This window comes from Salmo salar, chromosome ssa20, assembly GCF_905237065.1.
Source record: "Salmo salar chromosome ssa20, Ssal_v3.1, whole genome shotgun sequence".
Classification (NCBI taxonomy): Eukaryota; Metazoa; Chordata; class Actinopteri; order Salmoniformes; family Salmonidae; genus Salmo; species Salmo salar.
The window spans coordinates 17,817,213-17,842,530 of record NC_059461.1 but is presented as its reverse complement, the minus strand read 5'-3'; the positions used below and the strand labels follow the sequence as shown (position 1 = coordinate 17,842,530).

The 25,318-nt window shown below is 46.4% G+C and overlaps 1 protein-coding gene across 2 annotated transcripts; it reads right to left on the bottom strand.

Moving 5' to 3' along the window:
- Nucleotides 1–1,569: 1,569 nt before the first annotated feature.
- On the bottom strand, nt 1,570–20,636 carry adamtsl2 (ADAMTS-like 2). Of its 2 annotated transcripts, XM_014160582.2 has the most exons (19): nt 20,504–20,636; nt 17,633–17,735; nt 17,094–17,236; nt 16,854–16,929; nt 16,427–16,529; nt 16,166–16,311; nt 15,824–15,947; nt 15,446–15,526; nt 13,238–13,413; nt 12,249–12,576; nt 11,168–11,522; nt 7,648–7,751; nt 7,361–7,487; nt 6,945–7,158; nt 6,497–6,652; nt 6,196–6,366; nt 5,758–5,934; nt 2,376–2,520; nt 1,570–1,968 (listed from the first exon to the last, which is right to left on the bottom strand). In XM_014160582.2, the coding sequence occupies exons 2-19, from the start codon at nt 17,732–17,734 to the stop codon at nt 1,847–1,849; spliced, it is 2,850 nt and encodes a 949-aa protein (XP_014016057.1). In that variant the 5' UTR covers nt 17,735; nt 20,504–20,636; the 3' UTR covers nt 1,570–1,846. The 2 variants fall into 2 exon arrangements, with proteins under 2 accessions (XP_014016057.1, XP_014016058.1); XM_014160583.2 differs by lacking the exon at nt 20,504–20,636 and having other exon boundaries at nt 17,633–17,851.
- Between the last annotated feature and the right edge of the window lie 4,682 nt (nt 20,637–25,318).

Here is a 25,318-nt window from a genome sequence, read left to right as displayed (position 1 = left end):
TTGGGGGGGGTAGTAGTAGAGTAACCTATTGGGGTAGTAGTAGAGTAACCTATTGGGGGGGGTAGTAGTAGAGTAACCTATTGGGGGGGTAGTAGTAGAGTAACCTACTCGGGGGTGGTAGTAGAGTAACCTATTGAGGGGTTAGTAGAGTAACCTATTGGGGGGGTAGTAGAGTAACCTATTGGGGGGTAGTAGTAGAGTAACCTATTGGGGGGTAGTAGAGTAACCTATTGAGGGGGTAGTAGTAGAGTAACCTATTGGGGGGGGGTAGTAGAGTAACCTATTGGGGGGATAGTAGAGTAACCTATTTGGGGGTAGTAGAGTAACCTATTGGGGGTAGTAGTAGAGTAACCTATTGGGGGGTAGTAGAGTAACCTATTGGGGGGGTAGTAGTAGAGTAACCTATTGGGGGGGTAGTAGAGTAACCTATTGGGGGGTAGTAGTAGAGTAACCTATTGGGGGGTAGTAGAGTAACCTATTGGGGGGGTAGTAGTAGAGTAACCTATTGGGGGGTAGTAGTAGAGTAACCTATTGGGGGGGTAGTAGTAGAGTAACCTATTGGGGGGTAGTAGTAGAGTAACCTATTGGGGGTAGTAGTAGAGTAACCTATTGGGGGGGTAGTAGTAGAGTAACCTATTGGGGGGGTAGTAGTAGAGTAACCTACTCGGGGGTGGTAGTAGAGTAACCTATTGGGGGTAGTAGTAGAGTAACCTATTGGGGGGTAGTAGTAGAGTAACCTATTGGGGGGGTAGTAGAGTAACCTACTCGGGGGTGGTAGTAGAGTAACCTATTGGGGGGTAGTAGAGTAACCTATTGGGGGTAGTAGTAGAGTAACCTATTGGGGGGTAGTAGAGTAACCTATTGGGGGGGTAGTAGTAGAGTAACCTATTGGGGGGTAGTAGAGTAACCTTTTGAGGGGGTAGTAGTAGAGTAACCTATTGGGGGTAGTAGTAGAGTAACCTATTGGGGGGTAGTAGAGTAACCTATTGGGGGGGGTAGTAGTAGAGTAACCTATTGGGGGGGTAGTAGAGTAACCTATTGGGGGGTAGTAGTAGAGTAACCTATTGGGGGGTAGTAGTAGAGTAACCTATTGGGGGGGTAGTAGTAGAGTAACCTATAGGGGGGGTTTAGAGTAACCTATTGGGAGGGGTAGTAGTAGAGTAACCTATTGGGGGTAGTAGTAGAGTAACCTATTGGGGGGGTAGTAGTAGAGTAACCTATTGGGGGGGGGTAGTTGTAGAGTAACCTATTGGGGGGTAGTAGAGTAACCTATTGGGGGTAGTAGTAGAGTAACCTATTGGGGGGGTAGTAGTAGAGTAACCTATTGGGGGGTAGTAGTAGAGTAACCTATTGGGGGGGGTAGTAGTAGAGTAACCTATTGGGGGGTAGTAGAGTAACCTATTGGGGGGGTAGTAGAGTAACCTATTGGGGGTAGTAGTAGAGTAACCTATTGGGGGTAGTAGTAGAGTAACCTATTGGGGGGGTAGTAGTAGAGTAACCTATTGGGGGGGTAGTAGTAGAGTAACCTATTGGGGGGGTAGTAGTAGAGTAACCTATTGGGAGGGGTAGTAGTAGTAGTAGTAGTAGTAGAGTAACCTACTGGGGGGTAGTAGTAGAGTAACCTATGGGGGGGTAATAGAGTAACATACTGGGGGTAGTAGAGTAACCTACTGGGGGGTAGTTTGTCGACTAGTAGTCTGGGGTAGAGGGCTCTTTGGCTGGAAGTAAGTGGGTTGCGGGTATGGGTTTGCAGTGGTTGGAGGTAAGGGGTTTGTGGGGGTCTGCTGGAGGTAGGGAGTGGGGGTTGGAGAGCTGCAGGGTAAGGTTTTGTAGGTGTCAGGCAATACTAAGAGGCGTGCTGGGCCCTGCAGGAGTGGCAGCAGGCCTTGCTGTAGTACCAGTGACTGCACAGGTTCACCTTCAGAGCCAGAGAGCAGTTGGTGGTGGGACGGTCCTGACAGCTCTCATCTGCATGGCAGAGAGACATATATGGTATGTTCAATGATATGGAAAAAGTAGCCTCATCACGATCCGAAAATACTGTAATGATAAACCTATCAATGAATGAATGAATGAATGAATTAATCAATCAATGCCTTTTTACCTCCACAATCTAAATGCTCAGGACCTTAGGCTGTTATGAAAGAAAGAGGTGTACTTAAATAATACAATAAAAAAAGGTGCTTTAAACATGCTGTACTCCGCGGTTGACTTTTGCCTGTGACTAGACTGTAACTCTCCTAAAGTTGCCAGAGTAATTTACTGCTTACATAGCCTGATCCCAGATCTGTTTGTGTTGTCTTGCTAACTCCTATGGTCATTGGAGTTGGCAAGGCATCTCAAACAGATTTGGGACCAGGCTTTTGCTTACGTACCTGGGGGTTCAGTGGGACAAGGTTGCAGGGCGCAGGTCTGCTTGGCCACAGGCTTGGTCAGGGGGTCACAACCTCTCACGATCTCCCTGCCCTGGTAGCACTTCACATCTCTCATCCGGACACCCACACCACATGTCTTAGTGCACTGGGGAGTGAACACACCACACATCAGCACTATACCAGGGTTATACCAGGGTTATTCCAGGGTTATACCAGAGTTATACCAGGGTTATACCAGAGTGGGGGGGGGGGTCAATATCAAAAGTAACAGTCAGTATCTGGTGTGGCCACCAGCTGCATTAAGTACTGAAGTGCATCTCCTCCTCATGGACTGCACCAGATTTGACAGTTCTTGCTGTGAGATGTTACCCCACTCTTCCACCAAGGCACCTGCAAGTTCCCGGACATTTCTGGGGGGAATGGCCCTAGCCCTCACCCTCCGATCCAACAGGTCCCAGGCGTGCTCAATGAGATTGAGATCCGGGCTCTTCGCTGGCCATGGCAGAATATTGACATTCCGGTCTTGCAGGAAATCACACACAGAATGAGCAGTATGGCTGGTGGCATTGTCATGCTGGAGGGTTATGTCAGGATGAGCCTGCAGGAAGGGTAGCACATGAGGGAGGAGGATGTCTTCCCTGTAACGCACAGCGTTGAGATTGCCTGCAATGACAACATGCTCAGTCCGATGATGCTGTGACACACCGCCCCAGACCATGATGGACCCTCCACCTCCAAATTAATCCCGCTCCAGAGTACAGGCCTCGGTGTAACGTTCATTCCTTTGTCTCACCCCTGGTGCTCTTCACTCGTCAGTGAAGAGCACTTTTTGCCAGTCCTGTCTGGTCCAGCGACGGTGGATTTGTGCCCATAGTCGACGTTGCCGGTGATGTCTGGTGAGGACCTACCTTACAACAGGCCTACAAGCCCTCAGTCCAGCCTCTCTCAGCCTATTGCGGACAGTCTGAGCACTGATGGAGGGATTGTGCGTTCCTGGTGTAACTCAGGCAGTTGTTGTTGAAATCCTGTACCTATCCAGCAGGTGTGATGTTCAGATGTACCAATCCTGTGCAGGTGTTGTTACACATGCACTGCCACTGTGAGGACGATCAGCTGTCCGTCCTGTCTCCCTGTAGCGCTGTCTTGGGCGTCTCACAGTACGGACATTGCAATTTATTGCCCTGGCCACATCTACAGTCCTCATGCCTCCTTGCAGCAGGCCTAAGGCACATTCACGCAGACTCAGGGACCCTGAGCATCTTTCTTTTGGTGTTTTTCAGAGTCAGTAGAAAGGCCTCTTTAGAGTCCTAAGTTTTCGTAACTGTGACCTTAATTGCCTACCGTCTGTAAGCTGTTAGTGTCTTAACGACCGTTCCACAGGTGCATGTTCATTAATTGTTTATGGTTCATTGAACAAGCTTGGGAAACAGTGTTTAACCTGTTGGGGATAGGGGGCAGTATTTGCACGGCGGGATAAAAAACGTACCCGATTTAATCTGGTTACTACTCCTGCCCAGTAACTAGAATATGCATATAATTATTGGCTTTGGATAGAAAACACCCTAAAGTTTCTAAAACTGTTTGAATGGTGTCTGTGAGTATAACAGAACTCATATGGCAGGCAAAAACCTGAGAAGATTCCTTACAGGAAGTGGCCTGTCTGACCATTTCTTGCCCTCCTTGATCATCTCTATCCAAAACAGGGGATCTCTGCTGTTACGTGACACTTCCTACGGCTCCCATAGGCTCTCAGAAGGCGGGAAAAAGCTGAATGATGTAATTCCAGCCCCAGGCTGAAACACATTAGCGCTTTTGGCAAGTGGCCGATCAGAGGACAATGGGCTTAGGCGCGTGCACGAGTCGACCCCATGCTTTATTTTCTTTCGTCTTTTTACCTAAACGCAGTTTCCCAGTCGGAATATTATCGCTTTTTTACGAGAAAAATTGCATAAAAATTGATTTTAAACAGCGGTTGACATGCTTCGAAGTACGGTAATGGAATATTTATACATTTTTTGTCACGAAATGCGTTGTGCTCGTCACCCATCTTTACCATTCGGATAGTGTCTTGAACGCACAAACAAAACAGAGGATATTTGGATATAACTATGGATTATTTGGGACCAAACCAACATTTGTTATTGAAGTAGAAGTCCTGGGAGTGCATTCTGACGAAGAACACCAAAGGTAATAACATTTTTCTTATAGTAACTCTGACTTTGGTGAGTGCTAAACTTGCTGGGTGTCTAAATAGCTAGCCCTGTGATGCCGGGCTATCTACTCAGAATATTGCAAAATGTGCTTTCACCGAAAAGCTATTTTAAAATCGGACATATCGAGTGCATAGAGGAGTTCTGTATCTATAATTCTTAAAATAATTGTTATGCTTTTTGTTAACGTTTATCGTGAGTAATTTAGTAAATTTTTTGTAAATTCACCGGAAGTTTACTAGTATGCTAGTTCTGAACGTCACATGCTAATGTAAAAAGCTGTTTTTTGATATAAATATGAACTTGATTGAACAAAACATGCATGCATTGTATAACATAATGTCCTAGGTGTGTCATCTGATGAAGATCATCAAAGGTTAGTGCTGCATTTAGCTGTGGTTTGGATTTATGTGACATTATATGCTAGCTTGAAAAATGGGTGTCTGATTATTTCTGGCTGGGTACTCTGCTGACATAATCTAATGTTTTGCTTTCATTGTAAAGCCTTTTTGAAATCGGACAGTGTGGTTAGATTAACAAGAGTCTTGTCTTTAAAATGGTGTAAAATAGTCATATGTTTGAGAAATTGAAGTAATAGCATTTCTATGGTATTTGAATAACGCACCACAGGATTCCACTGGCTGTTACGTAGGTGGGACGATTTCGTCCCGCCGACCCTAGAGAGGTTAAACCCTTTACAATGAAGATCTGTGAAGTTATTTGGATTTTTACGAATTACCTTTGAAAGGCAGGGTCCTGAAAAAGGGACGTTTCTTTTTTGTGTATTAAATTTGTCAAACGTTTAGTATTCGGTCCATATTCCTAGGATGCAATGATAACATCAAGCTTGTAAAAGAATATAATTTGTTTCTAAACAATTCTACAGTAATGTGGATGTTACTGTAGAATGGATGGATAGTTCTGAATTAATTGTGAATAATGATCAGTTAGAAAGTTACAGCAGCATCAATATCATCCCCCCCAAAATGCTAACCTCCCCTGTTATTGTAATGGTCAGAGGTTAGCATATCTTGGGGGTATGATATAAAATGCTAACCTCCCCTGTTATTGTAATGGTCAGAGGTTAGCATATCTTGGGGGTATGATATTTGTAGCAGGTGAGTGTGACCGACTGCCTTTGTGAACAATGTCATGGTTGAAATGGTATTCACCTCAGACCAGGGCGTGGTGTACCACTTGAAACAGGGCCTCTCGAAGCAGGTGTTCTCGTCCTCTGGCCTCTTACTGGCACCACAAGCCTCGTCGTCGTGGGTCTGGAACTTCCCAGCAGTGATGCCGGCGCACTGCACAATTCTCCACTTCACACCGCGGCCACATGTCGTGTTACACTGAGAGGAAAAAAAGACTGCTTTCAACTAATGAATCTCTAACCAAGAGAACATAAAGAAAACATCTATAGAACATCAACAGAACGTTGGGATAACATTGTCAAAACATTAAGAGAACACCAACAGAACATCAAGAGAACATCAAGTAAACATTGTCAAAATAGGACAGAAACAGGGCATTAAGAGACCATATATAGAATATCAATAAAACATCCGACAGAAGATCAACAGAACATTAACAAAACGACCCAGTTGCCTTACACTCTCCCAATCCTGAGTGAGCCAGTGTGGGGCACAGTCCTTCTCCCCACAGGGGTGGATTGCCAGGGGCTTATTCTCCGGAGAGCACTGGGATTCAGGCACCACACGGCCCTCTGGTGTCTTACAGTACACGTGACGTACCATCTTCCCCTGGCCGCATGACCCAGAGCACTGCAGAGGTCACAGTTTCAACGGGGATGACACGGCAATAACACATAGTATTACTCATCCAGAGAAACAGCCAGTATCAGTCATCGACGTACCATAGAAATGTAGTAGTGAGCGGAAGCAGTGTACTCACCGGCCCCCACTCTGACACAGTCCACTGGCGCTCGCAGGGCGGGCCTGTGCAGTTCTTGGTGTTATGGGGGCGGGTCAGGGGATCACATGACTTGGTTTCATCTGAACACCTGACCTCCCGGGTCACCTGGGCCCTGCGGCCACACTTCGCTGGACACTGTACAGGAAAGAGGAGAGAGGACACACTCACCTTCAATATCACCTACAGCTGCTCAAACAGTTGGATGCAACAATCTACCTACTATAGTGTTCCTACTCAGTCATTTCTTTACCTGCCATTGGAACTACCATGGCAAATACCACACACACACACACACACACACACACACACACACACACACACACACACACACACACACACACACACACACACACACACACACACACACACACACACACACACACAACCCCTGTCCCACCATCCACTCCCACAGTATAGCTCCACCCACCTCAGTCCACTCGGCCACCTCCCATTGGGGGCCACAGGTTGGGCTCTTACAGGCGCGGCGCTCCAGGGGCCTCTCCAGCTCTGCCAGGGTGCAGAGGTCACTGTACACAGAGCTGTCCAGCCCAGGGGACAGCATCTTCCAGCAGCGCACCAGACGGAACTGGAAGCCCTCACCACAGGTACGAGAACACTCACTCCAGCTGCTCGCCTCCCACCTAAGGGTGAGGGGATGCAAATAGAGCAGAGTTCAGGCACAATTAGATATCTTCTGAAGTAAATTAAATCAAATCTTAAATAAAATGGTAATGGCCAAGAGGCAAACATTGTTCTCAAAGAAATTTGCATCACTTCAAGAATCGTCCGACTGGTAAACAGTCCTTTAAGTACTTTCTCAGTGTGTTGTTTTCTGGTGCATACCTGGGCTGACACTCCCTCCCAATGCAGAAGTCATGAACAGGCTCAGGTCGGGTCATAGTGTCACAGTGCATGTCATTCACCTCAGCGCCGTCGTAGCGAACACACATGGCAAAGGACTTTGACACTCCTGCAGCAGAAATTATAACTTACAATTTCATAAACTAATCCATACATACTGTGTGTGTGTGTGTGTGTGTGTGTGTGTGTGTGTGTGTGTGTGTGTGTGTGTGTGTGTGTGTGTGTGTGTGTGTGTGTGTGTGTGTGTGTGTGTGTGTGTGTGTGTTTACCTATAGAGCAGGTGGAGGAGCAGGGTTCCTGAGAAGACAGTTTCCAGCGGTACATGTCTGCAGGGCTCAGCTTGAAGTTCTTCTGCAGGAACCTCTGATTAGTCCTGTCAAACACAACATGACAATATGGTTTTCACAAGGTTTCACACAGTCAAACAAGACATGTCCAGGCCTTCCCAGTAAACCCACTGAACCCCAGCTCTCTCTCTCTCACACAGACACACACACACACACACACACACACACACACACACACACACACACACACACACACACACACACACACACACACACACACACACACACACACACACACACACACACACACACACACACACACACACACACACACACACACACACACACACACACACGGCTGATTCACCTCACCCTCCAAATCATAACAGCCAGCGACATTCTGTTTTTCATTAATTCACATAAAAGTGACATGAACATTCTTGTCATATCACTGGCTGTTTTTTTTATAGCCAGAGCAGAGATGTTTATTTGAAAATACACAGGAACTTTGAATCATTCTTAACCGGCATATCTCAGTGTAACTGTGACTAATTCCTGCACATTTATCCCTAGAGGTGACTATAGTCTGACAGTATGTTTCTTCCCAGTCATATTTTTCACTTTGCCGCAAATACCTTGAATTATTTGCTTTTAAGTGGACCGTATCCCATTTTTTCTCCTCCTCCTCCTCCTCCTTCCCTTCCTCCTTTCCTCTCATCTGTCCCCCTCCTCCTCCTACTCATCCTCCTCCTCTTTTCCTCTCCTCCCCCCCTCATCCTCCTCTTCTTCTTCTCCTCCAATCCATTCTTCTCCCCAGGGCAGGGGAAGACGGTGTGTCATGTGATGTGTTTTATGGGGCTCTGGCAGGAGAACTGGCAAAGCGGTGTTTGGACACAGTGCAGGGAAGCCAACATGAATTATAAATATGATGGAATGCTACCCCAGCCAGCCCTGCGCTTTGGCTGTCTCCTCTCCATGCGATTCTTTGGCTGTCTCCTCTCCATGCGATTCTTTGGCTGTCTCCTCTCCATGCGATTCTTTGGCTGTCTCCTCTCCATGTGATTCTTTGGCTGTCTCCTCTCCATGTGATTCTTTGGCTGTCTCCTCTCCATGTGATTCTTTGGCTGTCTCCTCTCCATGTGATTCTTTGGCTGTCTCCTCTCCATGTGATTCTTTGGCTGTCTCCTCTCCATGTGATTCTTTGGCTGTCTCCTCTCCATGTGATTCTTTGGCTGTCTCCTCTCCATGTGATTCTTTGGCTGTCTCCTCTCCATGCGATTCTTTGGCTGTCTCCTCTCCATGCGATTCTTTGGCTGTCTCCTCTCCATGCGATTCTTTGGCTGTCTCCTCTCCATGTGATTCTTTGGCTGTCTCCTCTCCATGCGATTCTTTGGCTGTCTCCTCTCCATGTGATTCTTTGGCTGTCTCCTCTCCATGTGATTCTTTGACTGTCTCCTCTCCATGCGATTCTTTGGCTGTCTCCTCCTCTCCATGCGATTCTTTGGCTGTCTCCTCCTCTCCATGTGATTCTTTGGCTGTCTCCTCTCCATGTGATTCTTTGGCTGTCTCCTCCTCTCCATGTGATTCTTTGGCTGTCTCCTCTCCATGCGATTCTTTGGCTGTCTCCTCTCCATGTGATTCTTTGGCTGTCTCCTCTCCAGGTGATAATTTGGCTGTCTCCTCTCCATGCGATTCTTTGGCTGTCTCCTCTCCATGCGATTCTTTGGCTGTCTCCTCTCCATGCGATTCTTTGGCTGTCTCCTCTCCATGCGATTCTTTGGCTGTCTCCTCTCCATGTGATTCTTTGGCTGTCTCCTCTCCATGCGATTCTTTGGCTGTCTCCTCTCCATGCGATTCTTTGGCAGTCTTCTCTCCATGTGATTCTTTGGCTGTCTCCTCTCCATGCGATTCTTTGGCTGTCTCCTCTCCATGTGATTCTTTGGCAGTCTTCTCTCCATGTGATTCTTTGGCAGTCTTCTCTCCATGTGATTCTTTGGCTGTCTCCTCTCCATGCGATTCTTTGGCTGTCTCCTCTCCATGTGATTCTTTGGCAGTCTTCTCTCCATGTGATTCTTTGGCTGTCTCCTCTCCATGCGATTCTTTGGCTGTCTCCTCTCCATGTGATTCTTTGGCAGTCTTCTCTCCATGTGATTCTTTGGCAGTCTTCTCTCCATGTGATTCTTTGGCTGTCTCCTCTCCATGCGATTCTTTGGCTGTCTCCTCTCCATGTGATTCTTTGGCAGTCTTCTCTCCATGTGATTCTTTGGCAGTCTTCTCTCCATGTGATTCTTTGGCTGTCTCCTCTCCATGCGATTCTTTGGCTGTTTCCTCTCCATGTGATTCTTTGGCTGTCTCCTCTCCATGCGATTCTTTGGCTGTCTCCTCTCCATGCGATTCTTTGGCTGTCTCCTCTCCATGTGATTCTTTGGCAGTCTTCTCTCCATGTGATTCTTTGGCAGTCTTCTCTCCATGTGATTCTTTGGCTGTCTCCTCTCCATGCGATTCTTTGGCTGTCTCCTCTCCATGTGATTCTTTGGCAGTCTTCTCTCCATGTGATTCTTTGGCAGTCTTCTCTCCAGGTGATAATTTGGCTGTCTCCTCTCCATGTGATTCTTTGGCTGTCTCCTCTCCATGCGATTCTTTGGCTGTCTCCTCTCCATGTGATTCTTTGGCAGTCTTCTCTCCATGTGATTCTTTGGCTGTCTCCTCTCCATGCGATTCTTTGGAAGTCTCAAAAAGAAAAAAGAAGTAAGGGATGGATGGGGCCAGAAGCCAGCCTGGAGCACATTCCATTCCCCCAGCCAGCCCAGCCAGCAGCATGGGCCCTTTTCCTGATGAGAATATCCAGCCCTTTTACATGCCCCTCTGCTCCGGGCCTTGAAATGACTCACTCCAGTAGGGCCGGGACGATACCAATATCGCGATACGCGTCAGTATCGTGGTAAGGAAACAAAACACGAAGCGTATTTAACTTCTTTAGGAAAACAGCCTTAATGTTGGAAACAAACATCATTATGTTGTCATCCACAGTCACATGTAAATATTTTCCAAGCTATATTTTACAAAGCAGGCTTTTAAAGGACCAAATAGTTTGGTCTGCTTCGTGTTTTCATTTTTTTCCATGGAAAACATATTGCGATACTGGTATCGTCACAGCCCTTCACTTCAGTCCTTACTTAGAGAGAGAAGGACTCCCCACTTCGCACAGACGTCAATTCAACATCTATTCCACGTTGGTTCAACGTAATTTCATTGAAATGACATGGACGTTGATTCAACCAGTGTGTATCCAGTGGGTCTGTAGTGTTCACTCTAACCCCTCAGCTGCAGCATCACTAAGTGAAGAGTATTAGAGGTGGAAGAGGAAGACCAGAGGGGTTGTGGACGTGATTCTGAAGTGATATTGTTTGGACGGGTTCCTATACCAGATAGCAAGCTGACGTTGGGCCAACATTGCCTCTTTACTTCTGCTCAACATTGTGTGGATCCCTCCTTACTCTACCTGGTTCTGTTGGTGCGATTGTTGCTCCTCATCCCTGTCAGTAGCGTCCTGTTGGGGTACAGCAGGTCTCCAGAATCATTCCTCCGCGGGCCCAGACTGAACTCCCCCAGAGAGCTGTTGAGGGGGAACAAGCCTCCCTGCTCCACACTGCTATAGTCCACCTCCAATGAGAACACACCCTCTCCCTCCGTCAGGAGCTGATTGGTTGAGATGTTGGTGAGCAGCTCATCTGGACCAATCTGCTCGCCCAGCAAGACTCTCCAGATGAGGTTCTCTGAGTCTGGCCCCTCCTCTAAAGGCCTGCTGGCTGCCGGGGCAGGGACTGCTACGCTGCCTGTGTGACTGCTGTTGCCGTCTGTTGGGATAACAAGAAGGGTGTGGAAAGATAGAGAAATGATTAAAGTGGGAGAAAGTCTTATACTAAGTCGCACCAGACGTGTTTCCTGGTCAGGTGGTCAGGAAAAACTGTTGGTGCTTCTTTAATTAAAGAGGAATTTTATGTGCAGTTTGTGCACTACAACAAAACAGCACACAAAGCCTTTCAACATATTCCATAAGGCAGTCGAGAGGGCCTCGGTCTCACCCGATGGCCAAACTCCCTGCATAACTGTCCCACAGTCTAAGTGGAAGGGCTGTCTGAGAGCTTGGTACAGGCAGGTCGGCCTGCACTCATTACCACTCATGTTTGTGATGCAGCCATTTAAAAAAAGGAGAAAATGCCAGAGCTCTCTGAATTTTTAATCTCCCCAGCTCCTCTTTGTATATATGCCTGTGAATAATGCAGGACTCCAAAGGGCCAGCAGCGAGGACTCTCTTTTTTTTTTAAAACAACATTTTATCTCATCTGATATCTGAGTGGTGAACTGATTTATATGGTGATACATACAGTAGTTCAGGGGGAGAACTGCACAGTCTGCAAGTCGAGAACTACTCTCTCTCCCTCCCTCTCTCCCTCTCTCCCTCCCACCCTCCCTCCCAGTTACCTGCGTTAATCACTTGTGCATTGGGGTTATGTATAATTAGGATTATTTGTGTTATGGTTATTGTATTGGTTTTTTGGTTTGTAGTATACTGGTGTTACCTGTGTATTGTGGTGGGGTTGGGCTGTCCTGGTGACAGCCGATGGCACCTGTCTCCTCATACACCTCGTTGGTCTCCTGGCCTTTCTGGTCCTCTGCCCCTGCCGCCTTGGACCCCTTTTTCAGCACCTGGTTCCTCTGGGTCTCAGGGGCCACCTTGTCATACGTGCTCCCGTTGGGGGCCACCATACTGCCCATCTCCATGGAAACCCCTGGGGCGGTGCTGTCGGGGCCAGTGTAGACGGGAGGTTGAGGGACGGGGGACAGAGACTCTCTCAGGACGGTGTACTCGTACGTGATGTAAGGAATACGACCATTCTGGTTCCACACCTATGAGGAGAAATAGTGGTTGAGGGAGGGTGGGGGTCAGACGGATTCTTTGGATTAAAGGATGTTAGTTATACTTCTCTTTTACAGTGCCTTACACCAGCGGTAATGCTCTACGTAATAAACTACATCGGGCACAAATACAGCACAGTCAAACAGAATTATTACTGACCAGGTATTTGCCAAGGTCTTTTTTTGGATGACTTAAGAGAGAACATGCAAGCAGCAGAGACAGACCAGCATAGCACCAGAGACCGAGAGCTCACCCATTCCCTCCTCCCTCCTATCAAACTCAGTCAATTGCACATATACAGTAAATACTGTACAGTACACGACTGCTGTTAGAGTCAGCCATCTAGCCTGCCTGCACTCATTCAGACATGGGGCTTGATTGCCAGTGAGTGAGGCCATGAAAGAAAATATAAGATACATGTACACTATTGTTAAGTTTTACTGTGTAACGCTTTAACACGAAAAGATGCGCAATGAAACTGAAGGAGCATTATCAGTTTGCAGGTATCTATCTTGCAGAACTTTTCCTTCTTTTACCCTGCACCTGCAAGCTACTGGATACGTGTACACTACTTCTAAACTAGACATTACCAGAGGCCCTGGCTGCCAGATGAGGGGAGGGAGCAGAGCAGACCTCAGCAGGATACAGTACCAGAACATTGATGGCCTGGTCGATGGGCCCTTTGGCTACGATGTACTCGATCCCCGTCTCATACACATCCATGGGCCGCCGGTATTTGAAGACGGTCCCCGCCGCATGGAAGTTCTGGGGGCTGTCCACCTTGTAGTTCCCATTGAAGAAGAAGTTCCCCGCCTGATCGGTCACAGCTGTGGAGGGATAGGATAGAACATAGTCTCATGGAGGGGATGGAGGACCATTGGAGGAGGACCGGTTGGTTGACTCTACAGAAAGGTCATATCTCTGATGTACACTGGAATTTCTCCTCCCCATACATGACCATAAATGGATACAGTCAATTCAAGAGATCGCAAAGGAAATTAAAGTATATACAGTTGAAGTGGGAAGTTTACATACACTCAGGTTGGAGTCATTAAAACTCGTTTTTCAACCACTCCACTAATTTCTTGTTAAAAAACTATAGTTTTGGCAAGTCGGTTAGGACATCTACTTTGTGCATGACACAAATAATTTTTCCAACAATTGTTTACAGGAAGATTATTTCACTTATCATTTACTGTATCACAATTCCAGTGGGTCAGAAGTTTACATACACTAAGTTGACTGTGCCTTTAAACGGCTTGGAAAATTCCAGAAAATTATGTCATGGCTTTAGAAGCTTCTGATAGGCTAATTGACATCATTTGAGTCAATTGGAGGTGTACCTGTGGATGTATTTCAAGGCCTACCTTCAAACTCAGTGCCTCTTTGCTTGACATGGGAAAATCAAAAGAAATCAGCCAAGACCTCAGAAAAATAATTGTAGACCTCCGCAAGTCTGGTTCATCCTTGGGAGCAATTTCCAAATGCCTGAAGGTACCACGTTCATCTGTACAAATAATAGTATGCAAGTATAAACACCATTGGACCACGCAGCCATCATACCACTCAGGAAGGAGACCTGTTCTGTCTCCTAGAGATGAACGTACTTTGGTGTGAAAAGTACAAATCAATCCCAGAACAACAGCAAAGGACCTTGTGAAGATGCTGGAGGAAACAGGTACAAAATTATCTATATCCACAGTCCTATATTGACATAACCTGAAAGGCCGCTCAGCAAGGAAGAAGTGACTGCCATAAAAAAGCCAGACTACAGTTTGCAACTGCATGTGGGGACAAAGATCTTACTTTTTGGAGAAATGTCCTCTGGTCTGATGAAACAAAAATAGAACTGTTTGGCCATAATGAACATCGTTATGTTTGTAGGAAAAAGGGGGAGGCTTGCAAGCCAAAGAACACCATCCCAACCGTGAAGCACGCGGGTGGCAGCATCATGTTGTGAGGGTGCTTTTCTGCAGGAGGGACTGGTGCACTTCCCAAAATAGTTGGCATCATGAGGAAGGAAAATTATGTGGATATATTGAAGCAACATCTCAAGACATCAGTCAGGAAGTTAAAGTTTGGTCACAAATGGGTCTTCCAAATGGACAATGACCCCAAGCATACTTCCAAAGTTGTGGCAAAATGGCTTAAGGACAACAAAGTCAAGGTGTTGGAGTGGCCATCACAAAGCTTTGACCTCAATCCCATAGAAAATATGTGGGCAGAACTGAAAAAGCGTGTGTGAGCAAGGAGGCCTACAAACCTGACTCGGTTACTCCAGCTTTGTCAGGAGGAGTGGGACAGAATTCACCCAACTTATTGTGGGAAGCTTGTGGAAGGATACCCGAAATGTTTGACCCAAGTTAAACAATTTAAAGGCAATGCTATCAAATACTAATTCAGTGTATGTAAACTTCTGACCCACTGGGAATGTGATGAAAGAAATAAAAGCTGAAATAAATCATTCTCTCTACTATTATTTTGACATTTCACTTTCTTAAAATAAACTGGTGATCCTAACTAACCTAAGACAGGGAATTTTTACTAGGATTAAATGTCAGGAATTGTGAAAAACTGAGTTTAAATGTATTTGGCTAAGGTGTATGTAAACTACCGACTTCAACTGTAGATCATCAGAGATTCATTTCAGTTGATTAATGTACTTCCTTTACTGGCTTCCCACTGTCAAGATTAATAGGGATCCCATTGCTGGGGAGAAAATATCCTTTGTATTTTCTGAAAATCTTGAATAAATGTTTTGCACCTTATATGCAACATAACAACATCACACCGTGCCAACAGGGAACATTAGAGACATGTGTATACATGGCATGGTGAGCAGGATAAGGAAGTACCCACCCAAAACATCAGCTGACTTCTTCCTCTCAATGATCTGAATGTCCCAGGAGCCCTCAGGGATTGATGTGATGAAGGAGTAACCTTGGAGACAGGAAACATCATGATGACTCCATTTTACCTGCAACTAAATAGCCTGAAAATCAGAAGAGTTGGCTAAAGAAACACATATTGAGCTTGTTGTCAGACTAACCGGCTATCGTTCTCTTTCAGAGACATATTTGTGGGGCTCGTCCCAGATAGGTGTGTTCAAGGTTTGGAATAGATGGAGAGACATATCTCCTCCATCACTACCCTCTATCCATGCCACCCACCCACCCATCCATCCCTCCACACACCCAAACTATCTCAGTTTGTGGTTGAGGTTGAACACACTCCTACCCAAAGTGGTGGCCCCGCGGCGGAAATTTCCATTGACCTTGGTGCAGCTGCTGCCATCCCCCTGACACACACCACACTTATCCAGCATGTTGGGCGAGAAAAGTACTCCATCACACCCGATTGGCTGCAGAAACGATGTTAAGACAAACAGGATGATGATCATTTTGAATCATTTCGGCACATGCAAAGCAAGTTGAACGTATGACACACACGGAATATAGCAAGTAAACTGAATTATTCTATTGACACTATCGTGTGACCAGGATAATAAGCATTTCGGCCATTCTCACAGAATATGCAAAGCAATCTCCTCAGCAGATGAAGAAACAAGCGTTCCCTGACCTCACATCTGCCGTCCACACAGACCCCTCTGTAGTTGCTGTACTTGCAGGACGTTCCGTCCCGAGCAGGAACCATCAGTTGTCTCTGGCCGTCGGCCGTGGTGCAGTGCAGGTCACATGGGTTACTGGAGATATGGACATAGTCATCTGTGGATGGATGGATACAAAGGTCAGAGGTCACAGTGTAATAACGAGCTTCGAAGGACAGGCCACACAGGAGAGAATGACACAGAGCTGAGTGGGTTTATTATGGGTGTCTTACCCGGATACAGGGGTTTCCAGTGGTAGTTCCTGCCATTGTAGACCTGTGAGTTGAATGACCAGCACTGCTCTTCCCTGAAGCTTCTCCCAGAGGAAGGGCAGTCCTGCACAAGAAAGAAAATATACACACACTTTTCTGTCTGCTCCATGTATTTTTAATTTTAAAATAGTTTTACAATGTATTATGAAAGGGTGTGACAACGTGTGACAACTCTAGGACAAAAGGCTGTTCACTCTGTACCTCTCCAGGACCAGGGTTTGTGGCCGCTGTACTAAACCTTAAGCAATTTGTATCTCAATTGATTACAAAAAGAGCTGTGTGGTCTACATTGACTTCTGCATCATAGGCTTCGGGTTGTGGGGTGTTGTGTCAACATGTATTTTGCTAACGGCAGGAAACGGGGTGGCAGTAATAGATGCATGCTAACCTTGGTGTTACAGAGGAGGTATTTCTTCGAAGTGCCAGTGCAGGTCATGTTGTCTCTAGCAGCAGCTGCTTTCTTTCTTTAGATAGAAAATGAATGGATTTAGTATATCTGCATGTTGAGATTTGAAGATAAATAACACATTTATTGAGTAAAATAGAATACAACGGAATAGAACAGGTTAGAATAGAATGTAATAGAACAGAACAGTATAGAATAGAAACTGTCTGTCAGCGGACTGACCTCTGTTTGAGACAGTGCCTCTCCTGGGACATGACCCCCCCTCCGCAGGTGCGCGTGCAGGCGGTCCACTTGGCCCACTCCCCCCACCAGTATGTGGTGGACTCCAGCTCGTCCTCCAGACTGTTGGAGGCTGCCCCTTCCTCCTAGACACAACACAGAACCCTTAGAGAGAAGCAGCAGAACCAGGCCCTGTACACACTGTGACTAATTATAAGCATGTCTAGTCACTCTGCCAATCTGGGTTGAGTGGAGACAAGTGATATGTACTGTGCTCTCCTTGTAAAAGGTGTGAGAGAAAACAGCTGTTGGTTTTTATAAGAACACATGTAACAAAGAAAAGTCTGGAGATGCGAGGGCCAGAAAGAGGGAGAAAGAGTGAGTGAGGGAACAACTGGGAAAAAGAGAAAGACAGACAAACAGACAAGCAGTGTGACTGACTGAAATGATGCCAGTGATAGAGAGTGTGTGTAAGAGAGAGGCCTGAGTTGGGCGAGCATGTACCATGTAGAGAAAGAGAGAGAGAGAGCGGGACAGCGTACCTGTCCCCTGGTTGAGAGGTTTCCTACAGACAGAGCCAGGGTGAGGAACCCCAGTAACACCAGGCTGGTCTCCCCACATTGTTCCCACGACCAGATCCTCATCCTGACACGATCAAATATACAGAAACACCTCAATGGGACAGAAAGGTAGGAGCTGACGACTCACACCGATAAACCTGAACTAGGTACAGACAAACAGGATGGGAAGAACACTGTGAAAATGAAAAGACATCTTCAATGAACTTACATTGGTATATCTGATACAGTAGACTCCTACAGTAGACTCCATCACTGTACGATTAGTGCGAAGTAAACAGTTCACAGATCACCAGTCCCAATTCGAATACAACACTTAAATATCTGTATGCTGTGATATAAAACAGGCTTTTATAACAGTCCTCAGCTTTTGCGTATATCAGGGATCTACTGTCCTTGCAGTGAGAGCACTTAAAAGTGTTTCCGAGGAAACATATTCGTTCCACATCTGTGTGGGCTTCAATGTAAATGTCTTCAGACTTTTTAGTGCACTGGCAATCACTGTATACTTGGATGAAAACCGTCAGACGCAGTCAGGTGGTGACAAAGACAGGCTGTTGAGTGAGCACAGGTGTTGGAGACAGGATTTGGAACATGGAAGCAGCATGTAAAACAAGTCTCAGTGCTGGAGTGACTAAGGTAAGTTTCCTAACTGAAGGCCTAGCCTTCCACACAGGTAGGTCTTTGTTTCTTCCACCTTAGTGTGAATGCTGCCCCAGACGTTTACTGTAAGGTAACACACACACACACACGTTCATGCAAGCACACGCACGCACGCACGCACGCACACACACACACACACACGCGCGTGATACACACATCCAGTCAGTGACATACACACGCTCTGACACTAGAAAAGGCCCTCTTGCACATCCCCCTGTCCCACCTCTCCTCCTCATCAGGCCCACAACTCCAGTTAGGTAGGCTTCTTAAAATAAGCAAACAGATCGTCTAGCCCTGTTTGCAGTCTGGCTTTTTCTGGCACTAAATATTGGTGACAGGTGTCTTAAACTACCCGCTGGAACACCTGGAGTTCATTATCCTCCCAGACACAGCTGGAACGTGTCCAGCTGCCAAACTCTCTCGCTCTCTTTTTCTCTCTCTCCATCTCTCTCCCTCTCCCATGCTCTCGTTCTCGCTCTCCATTTCTCTCTCTCCCACAGACCACGCAGTCTGTCGCCGTCGAGACAGGCCTTCCTCCTCACATGGCTTCACAGGGCCACAGAGGAGAGTAAACACAGCCCCGCGAGTCTCCCCCTAGCCACACCCCCCTGCGTCCCCCTTTCCCCTCCCGGCCCTCTGCCCCCCTGGGGCCCCCTGTTCAGGGGAGGAGGGGTGTTTTTCTTTCGCAGGCAGCAGACAGACAGCAGGCTATCCCTGGGGAGGCTGTGGGGAGCTGGGGCCGGTCAGATCGGGGCTGTCTGGTCTGGATGGAAGGCCCAGGCAGACTCATCCTTTCTGGAGGAGCTGTTTAACCAGACTGGGGCTCCTTCCTCCTTCGTCCTTTTCGTAGCAGCCTTCTCACGTTCATATGTGAAGTGGAAAATTGATGTTGCTCCCACTCAATCGCCCGTTGCTCTCCACGAGTCCTTGACCTTGCTCTGCTTATACAAAGTGCACACAGAGGCATGGCTGAGGGAAGGAGAGGAGAGGATACGGGTGTTTTGGAGTGGAGAGAGAGAGTGCATGTGGTATGTATTTGCAGAATGAGTGACATTTTAGACATTGTTTCTAGTACACACCACTTTGGGGACTCAGTCCTCTTTGTGATAGAGTGCCTTCTACGAGTTTGTTCCACACCTCATTCTGCGTACATTGTTTTCCCTCAGTGACCATAACAGCAATTGATGTGTCCTTTGTGAGTAATGGTCTAGCTACCAAATACTTCTCCTTCACACTGAGGCACTTCCAAACAGCCTACCTTCCTCGGAGCAGCTGGTGGGAATTCCTCCTTTACCAGGGAAACTTCCTGGAGCTTTGTCATTAACAGTAAAAAGCAACAGGTGGATCATCTCACTAGTGCCACTCTATTCATTTCCCTATGTATCTGTTGCTCTGATATGGTACATTTCCATGTACTTTTTTTCCCCCCAAAAAAACAATCACCACTCCTTTAACTCCAAGCAATTCACTCATTTCACTCTTGTAAAACATAATATTAAAGAATGTACACGGACTCGCTCTTAGACTGGTGCTTGTTGCTGTACTGGTGCCACAATCATGGTGTCATCAATTGTGTACATTTTCTACCCAAGGTTCTAATTCTGCTGCCGTCGCCTCTCTGAGAACAAAAACCTGATCATCTTCACACTTTTAACTGGATACGTATGACCTGGACATGACTGAACACTTGTCTTTCTTAAATAGAACAACTTACATCATCCGAACACAATGCAGAACACATTATCACCTTTCCAAATCACAGTTTCATTGTGGAGCACCAAATTATTACATCACTTTCAGAAATTGAATTAGCATGAAACTGAGCCTTCACCTCATCAGTCTCTCCCACAGCAACAGAGAGCTCTCCAGACAGAGTCTGGCATCAGCACACACACTCACACACACACACACACACACACACACACACACACACACACACACACGCACGCACACACACACGCACACACGCACACCGCTGTAGGAAAGTAAACATCATTGTGAGAATTTGTTTTGGTCTGGAACAGGAGACAAGTCCCATTGGCTCGACCTGCCACCTCACAAAACGCCAGACTCACACACAGAATCACATATGAACACACACACATGCACACACACTTATGCACACTTAAACACACAGACAGGCTGGAGGAGTGTAAATATTTACCCACTCACCTAGCTGCAGTCCAGGGGCCGCCGAGCTGTGTGATGCCGGGTCAGAGTGGGTGGTGTGGTGGTGGTGGTGCTGTAGAGATGTGTGTGCAGAGGGAGAGAGAGGGAGAGAGGTAAGGTGTGTGCCTTGCATCCCTCTACCCCTCCCTCCCTCAGCCCCTCTCCTCCTCCTCCTCCCCCCCACCCCTCCTCCTCCTCCGAGCAGCAGGAAGAGAGTGGCAGTAGGGAGGAACGCCTAGAAAAACAGGAGGCTCCTGCCCAGTGCCAAGCACTGGGGTCTGCCTCTCCTGCCTCTGCTGCTGCTGCTGTATGTGGTGGGGACTCTGTCCCATTGACAGCCCAAAGCCAAGCCTGGCAGCTCAACTCTCTCTCTCTGCTCTCCCCCTCCACTCCACTTCGCTCCACTGGCAGACAGACAGAGGAAGTCGCTGTTTCCCACAGTGCGACCCCCCCATACCCTCTACCCTACCCCCCCACATCCCCTCCCATCACCCCATCTTATCCGTCCCCCTCATGTCCTTTGTTCCATCTCCTCCTCAGATGCTGGTGTCTTGCACTGTGTGCTCCCCTCTTTCATCTCATATGTTTCTATATGGAGAGAACACACCTGGAAATGGCCTACCTATGTCATGAGTTTCAGAGCAGGCCTTTACCTATCTCCGAGGTGAATCCAGAATATCTCAACAAATATTTCCAGTAGAAAGCATATGCATATCGAAAGCTACATGAACCAAGAGTGAACGAAAAAGAGAAAAAAAATCTATGGTGAAAGTGAGAGAGTTTTGAGTCTCTAGAATGTATTGAGCAGCACAGAGAGAAAGAGAGAGAGAGAGACATACACAGAGGTTGAGTCTCTAGAATGTCTCGAGCAGCAGGGAGAGAGAGAGTGACGGATGCTGGGACAGGGAGGACCACCATGCCTGCCCACGACGTCTGCACCCAGCAGCCACATGTTCTCTCTGCTGCGCTGCCTCGGTGTCTGCTACGTGCATTAGGCCTGCTCTGCTACACTACACTGCTAGGCTTCAATCACATCCTCCATGCCATCACAGATTTATATGGTGATAGACATACAGTAGTTCAGGGGGAGAACTGCACAGTTTGCAAGTCAAGAAGCATGCTCTCTCTCTCTCTCCCTCTCTCTCTGTGTGTCTCTCTCTGTGTGTCTCTCTCTCTCTCTCTGTCTCTCTCCCTCTCTCTCTGTATCTCTCTCTGCGTCTCTCTCTCTCTCTGTGTCTCTCTCTCTCTCTGTGTCTCGCTCTCTCTCTGTCTCTCTCTCTCTCTGTGTGTGTCTCTCTCTGTGTGTCTCTCTCTGTGTGTCTCTCTTTCCCCATCTCTCTCTCTCTCTCTCTAAGTAGAGGAGGAAAACAGAGGAAATGCGTCGTGGAGGGCTAACAATAGTCCCTAGGTATTGTGTTGTGTGGAGAAACATTTTGGAGACATTGTGGTTAGTAGGCTACACACAGACAAGAAAAAACAGAGTGTTTTTTTCCCCTCCACAGATGTTGGAAAAGAAATATACACTGTTTAAGTAGATGACACTCTTTCAGTGAGAGAAAGGTTCTAGAATAAAAAGGTGTATTCTCAAACTGAGATATAACAATCCACGACAAAACGTAATTACTGTGTATTATAATTTATATGTCTAAAATTGGAATTATAAAACCTATCTGAATTGTTTAGTGATAAACCTCTATTCATTTGTGAGATGTCTTTTACACATTTTATTTTAAACGGTTTTATTTCTCTTAAATGTATATCAGCTATCTAGGTACCTGGTAAATTGATTTCAGTCCATTTCAAAGGTTATAGTCTTATATTTTCAAATTCCAACCTATTTCTTCTGAGTTTAGAAGCACAGAGACTGCTCTTCTTCAGCAGGAGAGGAGAGGAGCTGTCATAAAATTCTCTGATGTTCTCTTGGCTCACAGCCCAGGTTTATTCAGGCTTGTACTGCACTTTAGACAGACACATTCATGCTCACAGACAGACAGACAAACAGGCAGGCAGCAAGTCAGACAGCCAGACAGATTGGCAGACCTACACATCATCAAGCAGATGACACAGACTGACACACACACAAAATACAACTACATACCTACATACCTACGTACACACACACACACACACACACACACACACACACACACACACACACACACACACACACACACACACACACACACACACACACACACACACACACACACACACACACACACACACGTATGCACGTGCCCTGGAAATCATTTCTCAATAGGGAGTAGAGCACAATGCACTCGCAATAACAGTTTATACACAAAACTATTCTATACTATTCTATATACTATACTATACTATTCTATAAGTATATCTATGTTATTTTCCAAATATACAGTGCATTCGAAAAATATTCAGACCCCATGACTTTTTCCACATTTTGTTACGTTACAGCCTTATTCAAAAATTGATAAAAAAATGTAAAAGTCCTCATCAATCTACACACAATACCACATACTGATGAAGCAAAAACTGGTTTTTAGAAATGTTGGAAAATTTATAACAAATAAAAAACAGAAGTACCTTATCTACATAAGTATTCAGACCCTTTGATATGAGACTCGAAATTGAGCCCAGATGCATCTTTTTTTCCATTGATCATCCTTGAGATGTTTCTACAACTTGATTGGAGTCCACCTGTGGTAAATTCAATTGATTGGACATGATTTGGAAAGGCACACAGCTGTCTGAGCAATCGGGGGAGAAGGGCCTTGGTCAGGGAGGTGACCAAGAACCCGATGGTCACTCTGACAGAACTCCAGAGTTCCTCTGTTAAGATGGGAGAACCTTCCAGAAGGACAACCATCTCTGCAGCACTCAACCAATCAGGCCTTTATGGTAGAGTGGCCAGACGGAAACCACTCCTCAGTAAAAGGCACACAACAGCCCGCTTGGATTTTGCCAAAAAGGCACCTAAAGGACTCTCAGACCATGAGAAACAAGAATCTCTGGTCTGATAAAACCAAGCTTGAACACTTTGGCCTGAATGCCAAGAGTCATGTCTGGAGGAAACCTGGCACCATCACTACGGTGAAGCATGGTGGTGGCAGCATCATGCTGTGGGTATGTTTTTCAGCAGCAGGGACTGGGAAACTAGTCAGGATTGAGGGAAAGATGAAGGGAGAGAAGTACAGAGAGATCTTTGATGAAAACCTGCTCCAGAGCGCTCAGGACCTCAGACTGGGGCAAAGGTTCACCTTCCAACAGGACAACGACCCTAAGCACACAGCCAAGACAACGCAGGAGTGGCTTCGGGACAAGTCTCTGAATGTCCAGAGAGGCCCAGCCAGAGCCTGGACTTGAAGGCGATCAAACATCTCTGGAGAGACCTGAAAATAGCTGTGCAGCGACGCTCCCCATCCAACCTGACAGAGCTTGAGAGGATCTGCAGAGAAGAATGGGAGAAACTCCCCAAATACATGTGTGCCAAGCTTATAGGGTCATACCCAAGAAGTCTCGAGGCTGTAATCGCTGCCAAAGATGCTTCAACAAAGTACTGAGTAAAGGGTCTGAATACTTATGTAAATGTAATATTTCCGTTTTTTATATATTTGTAAACATTTCAAAAAAACTGTTTTTGCTTTGTTATTATGAGATATTATGTGTAAATTAATGAGGGAAAAAAATATTTAATCAATTTTAGAATAAGGCTGTAACGTAACAAAATGTAGAAAAAGTCAAGCGGTCTGAATACTGAATGCACCGTACTTTGGATACATTCCCACAGCTTTAAAACTAATATATTTTTTGTAATTATGCGCTCAAAGAGAAGACTAACTAAAACATCAACTTTTCAATTATTTATAAAAGAACTAGAGGGCAGAGGGCAGAACTATTTATGAGAAAATCAAAAGGAAGCCCAGTGTTTTCTCAGATGCTTACAGGAAGTTACTGGCTGCCACATTCCCACACTACCGTCCATGCCCATGTTTAGACAGGGACTGAGCAGGGGCATGGGCCTGCTGGGGTGAAAGTAACAATGACACACTTTCATTTTGTTAGCTATCCCCCTGCTCTCACATTGTACTCTCAACAAACTCAGCCCACGAACTTCAACCTCAGAATCCTGGGGCCAGCCCACCCCATTCCAGAGGTCATTCCAAATCCCAAAGGCTGTACAATGTATTGTTGTCTCCATCTTCTTGCCCTTTGTGCTGTTGTCTGTGCCCAATAATGTTTGTACCTTGTTTTGTGCTGCTACCATGTTGTGCTGCTGCCATGTTGTGTTGCTACCATGTTGTTGTCATGTTGTGTTGCTGCCATGCTATGTTGTTGTCTTAGGTCTCTCTTTATGTAGTGATGTGTGTTTTGTCCTATATTTTTATTTATTTTAAATTTTTAATACCAGCCTCTATCCACGCAGGAGGCCTTTTGCTTTTTGGTAGGCTGTCATTTTAAATAAGAATTTGTTCTTAACTGACTTTAAAAAAAAATTTAAAAAAAAATATGGGCTGGTATGGAGAGGACACTGACAGAGCGCAGGGTCAAGCCAATAGGGGTCCCCAAGCCGAGCCTGAGAGTGCCGTTTTGACCATGTCCCGAGTGCTCATGTTACGGAGTCCCTCCAAGAATCTGAGGCGTGGGGTGTGTTCCCAACTACACTGCACCCTTTGTGTTCCCCCCGTCAGCCCCACAGGGCAGGTGCAACAGCTGAGCTGAGAGGAGAGGAGAGGAGAGGAGAGGAGAGGAGAGGAGAGGAGGAGAGAAGAGAAGAGGAGAGGAGAGGAGAGGAGAGGAGAGGAGAGGAGAGGAGAGGAGAGGAGAGGAGAGAGGAGAGGA